This window comes from Perca fluviatilis, chromosome 15, assembly GCF_010015445.1.
Source record: "Perca fluviatilis chromosome 15, GENO_Pfluv_1.0, whole genome shotgun sequence".
Lineage (NCBI taxonomy): Eukaryota > Metazoa > Chordata > Actinopteri > Perciformes > Percidae > Perca > Perca fluviatilis.
The window spans coordinates 20,138,553-20,149,668 of NC_053126.1; the positions used below are offsets into that span (position 1 = coordinate 20,138,553).

An 11,116-nucleotide genomic window follows, 5' to 3' on the forward strand; every position below is an offset into this window, starting at 1 on the left:
GTCATTATTAACGGCTCTAGACCAAAATGCCACTGGACGCAATACGATAGACCTACAACCAATCAGAGCAACGAAAATATGAGTTAGCACTGAGTGACGGACAAATGTAATCGGACAGCTTGCAGAGATGAGATCAATATGTCTGGGAACGAGTGTTGTTTGAAAATAGTATTTCAACAGAAAGGTCCACATCAGTTGTTTTCGTAAATGCCTCGACGGCGCTCCTCTTTACTAAGCTATGTTAATGACCTCATCACATATTTTGCGTAAAGAGCAAAGGCTCGGCAAGTTGTCAGTCATCGTCTGAAACCCACCCCATATGAGATAAACGGTTGTGATTGGCACGGAAATCTGCCTGAATGGGAGGGGAACTACACGTGCTCACAGATTTGTCTGGTTCCCAGGCTAGGTCAAGAAGCCTCTTTTTGTCAGACAGGAACACTTCCTTTCCTCGAGGGTTTAGGAGGCGGGGTTAAAGTATTACACGTTTGCGACCCGTACCGCAGGCCTGTCTGGACATGACATTTCTCAAAGCCACGCTGTGTGGCAGCTAAATGAGTCCCCCTTTTTCTATCTGACCTCTTCATTTGTGAGAGGAAATGATTTGCCCCGTACTGAATGACATTTACCTGTTCAGTACTGGTGTTGCCTGAGAAAAAAAATTGAAGACAAAACAAATCCCATCGCTGTTGGTGAACAGAGGGAGCTGAACTCTCCCATGGTTTCTAAAGGTTAGCTGCATCCTCGCCTACACACATCACCCTACTCCACTGCCTTGTCCTTCATTAACTCTGTGACTCTGCTTGTGAAGGACCACGTGCACCGTAGCCTGCAGGATAGGCAGGATTCATAATCACTCACACTGTATAAGGAACTCATTACCCCGTAGTAAGGATGATTTAACGCTTCCTCAGATAAATGTCCTCCCGTCTCATGCTATTGCACAGCTTTTCATTCATTAAGGCTAGCAGTGGAAGGAGCAGGGATTTAAAACAGTTGAAATGCTGCATATAAACCAAAAATTGATTTAGTAACTAATGAAGTATCTATAAGTGTTTCTGAAACCATGGTACGATTTTAACAACTGGCTTTATTCACAGAAAAGGAAGCATGCAGGCGCCCCATAGGTTTTTTATACATATAGCCTTTTTTAGCCTCCCCTTGAACAACTCAAAGCAGAGCCCTGTATAGGCTTTACAGTCTCACACACACCTACGCGAGCGCAGTCTCACTCACCACACACACAAATACACGAGAGCCACAATCAGCCAACGGTAGAGCTGGCTGGTACACTCAGGCTGGTTTCCATGGCAACCGGGCCACTGAATCTCCCTCTGTGTGCAGGCACAGTGGGATGGAGAGACGAAGGAGAGGATGGGGGATGTGTGTGTGTGTGTGGGGGTGCTGGTTTGTGTGTCAAGTTTAACAAAAACACACCCTGCCTTCCATCAGAGACTGTCTGTCTCAATAGGTAACATGAATGCTGTTGTTCAGGAGGATGTGGTGGAAACTTGAAATTTTAGATTTTCCCTCTTAGAAATTGAATCTTGACAGCTAGGAGACTCATACTCCACAATGCAGCATTACAACATAAAATCAAATCAGGGGCTGTCATGATGAACACATGACAGCTGTGTCCCAGCTCAGTGACTTGATTGAGAACCACAAAGGAGGGTTCTTCAGAAAGCCTGAAGACGAGGCAGAAACGGCTGGACTCAATCAAACTAAAACTAGTTAATTCCTTGATACCCACGTGTATATTACAAGATGCAACATTTCTCTTCAACACTTCACCAAAACACAATGGATATGTAGATAAAATGTAATTATACAGCAATAACATCACTTCCATTTCTCTGTAATCAACAATATATTCAGGCTAATGACATGTACAAACAGAGTTTATGCTTGGCTGCCATTAATTAGACTCTGCAGCAGTTTTTTCAGTGGTCCACTTAATGTGATGCATTTACCAGTGACTGTTAAATGCGAAATTTTCACGATATTTCAAGAACCATTGAAGAAGTTACCAGTGTGCAGTGAATTATGGAATACTGAGTGTTGAAAAGGATATGTGCACACTTCATTTGAGCAAATGAAAATGTCTAAAAAGGTTAAGGTGCCAACCATAATCTGCAACATGAACATGTAACCGCAACAGGACACTGCCAACCTAATTCAAATCAGTCTGTAGATCTTTGTTGCAAGTTGTTCCCCATCTTTCTCTACTGTAATCTTTCTACTAAAGGCTTAAATGCCAGAAACACTGGCAGTTAAATAGATGTAGAATAAATACTAAGTGGTGTAATTTACAAGGTGTTTTCACTCTTATTGAAAACACAAACCTTTTTGCAGAAATTAAAAACCCTGTGGGGAATTTTAGAAATTGAACAACTCAAACTCACACGCTGTATTGCAGTGACCAGATATTTTACCCATGGAACATTGACTTATTTCTATTACCAGAATACCAAAAAACATAATTTCACCCCCCCTGCTGCTCATGACAAGATCATGTCTTGGCTTGGCTGCCATATGTGAAAGGTCTGGAGGGTTTAGATGCTGAGGAGAGACGAGCAGTCCTCCTGTCAGTCCTGACATATGAATCCCAGCAGAGTCCCAGTTGCTGCTGTGTCTGACTGCACAAGGAGCCAGTTGGTGCGTCTGTTCTCAGCTCTCTATTTATTCATTTTCCCCAGCTGACTGTGTTGTCATCAGCTACTAATACAAGAGCGGAGGAGGCGGTCAGGTGTGTGGCCATGGAGAAGCCCCTTTCATTGTGTCAGAGGTCTCCCTCTAGTGGACAAACTGGGCCCCCAACACCACTATCAGCACTCCAACCCCACCTATATCTGCATGTAGACCACCCTCCTTTAGCCTTCTTATTTGTCCCTATTCCATGCAATTATACTAATGTACATAGTATATATTTTTAGTTTACAAGAAATAAATATTATGTTTTTATTAACATATTAGTAGCTGACCATTTTGAATGCTATGTAACACTTAGTTGATAGATATCAACTAAGCCCAAACGGTCTTTGGGCTAAAGGTTATGTGTTGACAGGAGTTACTTGAATGGTTCAGTTAGATTTTTAGATGTGTAACATGTCTACTTTTTTTCCATAATGTTGTCTGACACTTATAATAAAGTGGCAGTTTTAGTGGACGGAAATCGATGATGCACATTTGCACATTGCAGCCCGGTTATCGGTTGTTGGTTACAGCGTTCTCGTTCGATACTGGACCAATTTCAAAGATTTTTGGTCACGTTAGTCACTTAGACACCAATGCATGGCAAATAGGGTTCAGGTTAAAAAAAAAACGAAATTACCCTTTAACAGACATTTAATTGATTAGTTGTTGACACTTGTTTGTTAAGGAGATATTATCTCTGGGTATGTGCAGCTGTGGAAGTGAACTGTGTGTGGATTGCACTTTATTCGGTCTGTCCCTGCCGTGTAGCTAACGCCAGCTAGCCAGCTGTCTGCAGGTATCACAACACAAACAGCAGATGAATTAATTAACAGACTTTCAGTTTCTGCCCTGTCTGTGCTCAAAGTGATGATTTAACATACATATGCCGTTTTCACATTTAACTTTTACACATGTAGTACACACAAGAGTTTGTCTGGGTCAGACACATTCTCACTTACTGGAAATACTCAATTTGACACTGTCACAGAGCTGGATGTCTTGACTTTGTCTGACGAGTCTCATTGTCCCTCCAGTTAAACATTTTAATTTCCGTCTTCATTCACACTTTCAGCTCAACCTGAGATTACATGGACTTTGTACTAGGGAGCTGGCAGAGTAAACACCGTCCGATTTCGGACTTAATAAATAAAATTGACTTTACTAACTGAATATAGAAGAAATTTAAGTCATTGGCCAGCTATTTTGGCTGACATTCTCCTCCCCTTCCGCTATCTCTGCTATCTATTTTGCAACCATCGCTGCAGAACAGAATTGAATCGATTCTGGACTTTGTGAATCTAAATCGTATCGAATTGGGAGTGCCACGATCCAAAACCTAATCCCTCCTCCCCTTTTTCTGGAAGATAGACAGAGAGAGGGGCTGGGAAGAATGAGATCAGGACAGAGGACGAGAGAAATGAAGCAAAGAGAGAGAAAGGGGAGGGGGGTTTCCCTGGGCACTGCCCCAGCCCTGTCCAACGTCAGTCAGGGCATTGAATGGCTGACGGCTGCATACCAAGCCTCCTTCTGGGTCTCGGTGTGTTCATGTCCCTGTTTCTGCCCGGCCAGGGCTAAATATATTTCCCCAGTTTGCAAATGTAGCACAAGTCCTGCAACCCGACCCCCAGCCAGCTCCAGCTCCCTTCCTCTACACAAGGTTCACGTTCCTCTGGGTTGCGGAGGTGGGGTGGGGGTGTGTGTGTGTATGTGAAGGGGTTGAAGGTTAAGAGAGCTCTCTCCTAGTTTCACACATGCGGCACTCTTTTCTGGCTCTCTCTCCTATCATACACACCACACACACATACATACACACACATACACTCACAAACACACACATGTACACTTCTGCACTTGTCAAGCTAACAGACAGATACTCACACTAGTTACCACTATCTCTCTCTCACACACACACACACACACACACACACGCACACGCGCACACACACACACACACACATACATACACATATACACATAACTCTGTCTGTGAACTCCGGCGTTGCCCGCTTGGTTTGCCGTGGTGTGGTGAGCGTGGCAAACGAGGTATGGAGAGGACCGAGAGGATTCAAAGGCCCGTCATGGTAAGAAGAATCTGGATAAGCTTTTTGCTGCATCTGACTGAACTGGAAGCAGTTGATGTGTGAGTTTCTCTGTGAGCGTGTGGAGCTGGAATGAGTTTTGAAAGTTCAGCACTTTCTGCTCTGAGACACAGTTTGACAGGAGAATATAACTTGCCCCCTGTGTCCTGATAGCACTGTATTTCCTGGTCTGCGGCTTTCTTTGCTCTTCTGAGTGTGATTCCATTTTGGGCTGGGCCACAGCTGCTGGAAAGGCGCTGTGTTTTTAATTAGACTTCCAGTCCCACCGGTTGCCTCTGCTGCTATGTGCACTGCCTGCCCGGCCGTCCCACCACCGTGGCCATTTCAGGGGGCTTCTTTCACCGCTGTCCCCCTGTCCCAAACAGGCCGGTGCTGGATCTTCATTTAGCTTCTTATTGCACTTATTGCTTCTTCACAATTTTTCTTCACAAGTTTTCTGTTGTTGGCTTTCCATTATTTTTGGAATCTTTGCATTTAAGTTCAATTCAATTTTTTTTTATTTTCAGTGGAATCATATCGTGATAATTAGGGCTGAAAATAGCAACTATTTAAATTATTGATTAGTTTAATCTGTCAGTTGTTTTGCCACTAACCCATTATCTATAAAGTGTTGGAAAAGAATAAAAAAATTCCCAGAGTCCGAGGTGATGTCTTCAAATGGCTCGGTGTATCTCACCTAACAGTTGAAAACCCAAAGATATTGAATTTATAATGACAGAAAAACAGATACAAGTAGCAAATTCTCACATTTTAAAAGCTGGAATCAGTGAACACATTTTTTATTTATAAATTGCCTTGAACAATCAATTGATTATTAATTTGTTGACTAATCGACTGTTGATTAATCGAGTAATCAGTTCAGCAGTAGTGATGATATGAGTATATCACCATATTGTTTTACAAAATTCTGTTGCCCAATTTAAACAAAATTAGTTGTTGGAGTTTCTATGAAGTGTCTGATGTAATACATAACAATTGAACAGTTTGCTGCATACATTCATCACTTCCATCACTTCATATTAGGGCTGGAACCTATTTATTTGTTGTTTTCATTATCAATTAATCTGCCAATTATGTTCTCCATAAATTAGTCTCTAAAATGTCACAAAAAAATATCCATTACACTTTTTCCCAGAGCCCAAAATGAAGTTTCCTTTTTTGGTCCAACCAACAGTCCTAAACCTAAAGAGTTTCAGTTTATTATCATGGAAGACTAAGAAAACCAGCAAATACTCACATTTAAGAAGCTGGAACCTCAATGTTTCGCAAATCATGCCCAGCCCTAATCGTTAAAGTGACACCTGAGAAATAGAAAATATTGTGATTTCAACCATCCCTCCCCTTATTTTGTTGCTGAATTGTATTTTTAATGTAGGGTGATTGACTAAAAAAGAATCCCTTAAGAGCTACTTGTTATTTGAGTCTCCCTTTTGCTTGTTTGTGAAAATGGGGATATCTGGTGAGTTCAGTCCATGACTCATCTTTTTCTCCACACTGTCCAGTTGGTTGCCATGACGCTGCTGTGACAGAAAAAAAGGAGTATGGCCATTTACAGCCACCGGCCATTAGTGTCTGGCAAGAAATCTGTCCATTGTGATTCCTCATTTTGTCCATCTGCCTGTTTTGTGAGACGTATTTCCTCCTTTCTTCCCTCTTTATTCCAGTTTTCATACTTGTCTTCACTGTGCCAATCTCACTCTGGATGTGATGTGAATACACAGTGGAGCTTGAAGCTCGACTGATAATGCATTATGGTTGGCTCTCAGCTGTCTGGGATGAGATGTGTTCTTCTTCTCTGAAATATTTGATTACAGGGGCCTGAGGAGAATCAGAGATAAAGCAGAAAGGAAAATTATATTTAATTTTCTCAGCTTTTATTTTCACATCATCTGAGCTGATAAGTATGGATGTATTTTTATCTGTTTAATTATCATGGCAGGGGTTCACAGTATGTGTTAGCTCTCAGATGGTAATCACTTCTTAGTCATACATTGTGAAGTCTGACAACACCTGCTGCGATGCTCCTGTTGTTCATGGCAGTGGCAGATTAAAATCTTTGACCTCTGCCCTGTTATCTGACATAGGAACAGGAAGACACAGAGGGGATAATTTCCTTTTGTTTTTATAACAGCCTTAAAGAGGAGGATAGTAGTCAAATTGTCATGCTGGTTTAGTATTTTCATAAGCATTTTTATGCATCTGTAGGTGCAAATCCACATCCAACTCCCTTTTTTTTTTCTTGATCCCTTTACAAAGTTGCCATTGCATCAGAAGAGACAATGTTAATCATTATTCAAAGCGCTTGTCTTTTGCAGGCACACCCTCAATCCTTACTCCATTACCCCCACACTCCACTCTGTTGCTGTCTTTTCTCCCCCCTCCATTTATTCAATATCAATGCTAAGGAGGTGTACATTTATCATAGTGGCAGCCACTGTGCAGAAAATGGAGATGAAACACAGTGGGTTCGATTTCAGGATAATTACTGAGCTTCATCTCCTGCACCTTTTTTGTGTTTTACCCTTTGTTAACCTTCTGTGTTCTGTGATAATGCAGTAGTCTGGATATTACCAAATACATGTAGAAAAGCTGAAGTTTGGTAGTCTTGTTAGAAAAAACATGGATATTTCCCTTTGAAAAAAACTCCCTAAAGGCCATAATGTTTTGTTTGATGTACAGTACAGGCCAAAAGTTTGGACACACCTTCTCATTCAATGCGTTTTTTTAATTTATTTTCATGACTATTTACATTGTAGATTCTCACTGAAGGCATCAAAACTTTGAATGAACACATATGGAATTATATACTTAACTGAAAACATGTTTTATATTTTAGATTCTTTAAAGTAACCACCCTTTGCTTTTTTATGAATGAGGGAAAAAATTCCACTAATTAACCCTGACAAAGCACACCTGTGAAGTGAAAACCATTTCAGGTGACTACCTCATGAAGCTCATTGAGAGAACACCAAGGGTTTGCAGCGCTATCAAAAAAAGCAAAGGGTGGCTACTTTGAGGAATCTAAAATATAAGACATGTTTTCAGTTATTTCACACTTTTTTGTTAAGTACATAATTCCATATGTGTTCATTCATAGTTTTGATGCCTTCAGTGAGAATCTACAATGTAAATAGTCATGAAAATAAAGGAAATGCATTGAATGAGAAGGTGTGTCCAAACTTTTGGCCTGTACTGTAGTTATTGCTGTGTTCTCCTCCAGGTTATTGACCAGCCTTTGGCCTCACAGCTGTGACACACAACATGAGAAAACCCATTGATCACCTGTTGAAAGCTTTTATGCAATTTCCCCGCCACTGATTTCCCTTCAGAGTATTTTATTTATTATAGACAGTAGTGGAAGAAATAGATCTTTTACTTAAGTAAAAGTAGCAATACTACAGTGTAAAAAATACTCTTTCACAAGTAAAAGTCCTCCATTCAAAATCGTACTTGAGTAAAAGAACAAAAGTATTAGCATCAAAATATACTTAAAATAACAAAAAATAATTATGCAGAATGACCTATTTCAGAATAATATATATTATATTCTTTGATTATAATTATTGATGCATTAATGTGTACATCACTTTAATGTTGCAGCTGGTAAAGGTAGAGCTCATTTTAATTACTTTATATACATTGGGAAGTTTAACATATATAATATAATAATATAATAATGTATTAGTTGATTATATTTTGTATTGCCGAGATGAAGTGGAGTAGAAGTATAAAGTACCATAACATGGAAATACTCAGGTAGAGTACCTCAAAATTGTACTTCAGTACAGTACTTAAGTAAATGTACTTAGTTACATTTGGCCACTGACTATTGATTCCTATATTCCTAAAAAAAATAAAATAACAAATAACATGTAATGTAATGTAATATATCTTCTTTCTATCTCCTTCCTGGTGCAGCTCTCATTGGCTGCCTGGTAATAAGCTGCAGAGATGGTTACTATGACACTGCTGGGGTCACTGCCAATAGGAAAGCAGCTCTGCCATCAGGTGGCCTGTAGCTATTTTGAACAGGAGCTGTATGTGAAGTGAAGCAAGCAGCTAAATTAGAGACACAACCCAATGAGGGAAGGAAGGAGAGAAAGAGAAAATGAAAATGTGGAGGAAATATGTTGTTGCTCACTACGTTGAGTGCTGTCTATCAACACGTTCTCAAAGGGTTTCAGGGGGAAAAGGGTACTGAGAGGTTATTGATCAGGCATGATTTTGTCTCTCCCCCTTGTTCACATGCACCTCTTTTCATATACAATATTGACTTTTGTGTCTGTGCTCATCAATCCGGCAATACTTCTCCGTCTCTTCTTTCCCTGACTGTCTCCCCCCCCCCCTCTGATTGTATGTGACGTAAATCAACTGGATGAGTGACTCACAGACACAAGCATTTGTCCACACACACATTTACATCACATATACACAAAGAGTAATCCCTCCCCGTCTCTCTCACTCTACATTTTGCTGCAAAACCGACTTAGTGGGTAGATTGGTCCCAGGTTGTTTTAGACGTCATTTCAGTTGTTTTTTTCTTCCAAAAACATCCCCGTGGGTTCCCCATCAAGGTGTGTCACTCCAGTCGGTGCTCTATGTTGGGATGCACTTGTATGGTTTAGAAGATGACTCACAGCTGGTAAGTGGGGGCAGCCGTTACTGTCCTCATTAGATGCTGAATGCCACTCACAGGATCATTCCTCCTACCTGAGTGGGATGCGGACACGCCGCCGCGAGCGTTTGAGTTGGAGTAAATGAAACAGGAATTGGGAATGGTTTATGAATGCCTGAGGACGTGAGGAGTAACTAGCCATCACCTTGGCAACAGGAATTGTCTACATGTATTGTGCTGTTGCCAAGTCACAGAGCGCTTCAATACAACAGGTGGCTGAGCTTGAATCAACATTTGTGTTTGTCGTTTCAATTGAAATCATACAGAGACGCATGGATGGTAATCCAAGGTGTAGAGGAGCATTCATCACACGTAAATGAATGTGAAAACACGCTGACACACCAAGCAGATGATTCACTCTTCAACATATGGCCAGTTTTTCTCTCTGGATATATTTAGACCTTCAGGGTTACTCGGTTTGAAATGTTTCTCTTGAGGAAGGACTCTTCCACTGATTTCTTTTCATTATCTTTTTTATTTATTTTTTAAAGAACATCATTTGGGCATTTTTCTTTTATGCAATAGTTGGCTGCTGAAATAGAGACAGGAAAAAAGGGGGAGAGAGCAATATGACCTGCAGCAAAGGCCCTGCCAAAATTGAAGCAGGGATGTTGCCGTTATATGGTATACATCGTAACCACAAGGCCACCGAGACATCTCACATTTCTTTTCATCTTTAAAATAAGAAACATTAGCATACAAACCAACTGAAATGACAGCAAGTTGGCAGCAAGAAGCCAAGAGTTCAGAGTAGGGCTGGGTATCAAATCTCTACTTAAAAGAGTATGCCACTGATTTAGTATTGCATCAAATGCGTGCTATGATTCTTAGGCATGTTTACTTAAACTTTCATCAAATGTGTCTTGATCTAAATCAGGAAGTTTTTCTAGTTTAAGATTGTATTCTCTGATTTTATTTACCACTGATGCACTGAGCAGTTTGGCATATTTTGCGAAATGAAAAAAAAGAGAGAATTAAAACATGTTTATATTACTTTATATTCCAAGCTTAGGTATCCAAGACTGTATCGTTTTGGTATCAGCACCGATACTCGGCTATCATGTTGGCATAGATACCGAAACATTTCAAACAATACGCAGCCCTAGTCCAGTGATATTTGTCTGGACTTCACGGAGTGCACTCTTTGTGTTGTCTGACTACACATGTGCATCATCTTTACATATGGTGTATGTCATCTTTGCGCATTTTCACCTCTATTTTAAAAGCCCACACCTAGTGACTCACTTCTCCTGCCTGGCACATTCAGCTGTCCACATTCTTGTCAGCACCTCCTACAAAGCGCCAGGCAGCCTGTCAGCTGGAGGAGAAAAAAAAAACAGCAAAGAAGAGAATAAGTGGGATTGTTATATAAGTTGAACACTCAAACACTTCAGAAGTTCAGGCTGCCTCCCTCACTGCACTGCTCAGCTCTGCTGAACAGTACAGTAGGCCAGTGCCGCAGGCTCACAGGAGGCTCGGGTTTTTATTGTGGTATGGGTGTATGGATGAGGGTCAGCAGGAGAGAGTCAAGTTACCGTGCATGAGTGGTGGATGTGTTGGAAACTGTAGCCACTTCATGAGAAATTTTTATCCCTCCTAATATTATAAACAGTCCTCGGGCCATTTTTCTCTCCTCTCTACCTCT

At 40.8% G+C, this 11,116-nt stretch overlaps 1 protein-coding gene across 9 annotated transcripts in view; it reads left to right on the plus strand.

Moving 5' to 3' along the window:
• Window positions 1-11,116, plus strand: part of cacnb1 (calcium channel, voltage-dependent, beta 1 subunit) — a 31,076-nt gene that overhangs the window by 6,871 nt on the left and 13,089 nt on the right. The window contains exon 1 of one of the 9 annotated variants that reach the window (XM_039825586.1): window positions 4,419-4,778. The exons of the other annotated variants lie outside the window; for them this stretch is intronic. Within the exon in view, the coding sequence (XP_039681520.1) occupies window positions 4,743-4,778 (36 nt within the window). The 5' untranslated portion in view covers window positions 4,419-4,742. Of the gene's footprint in view, window positions 1-4,418; window positions 4,779-11,116 lie in introns of those variants that run through there. 9 annotated transcript variants of the gene reach the window in all.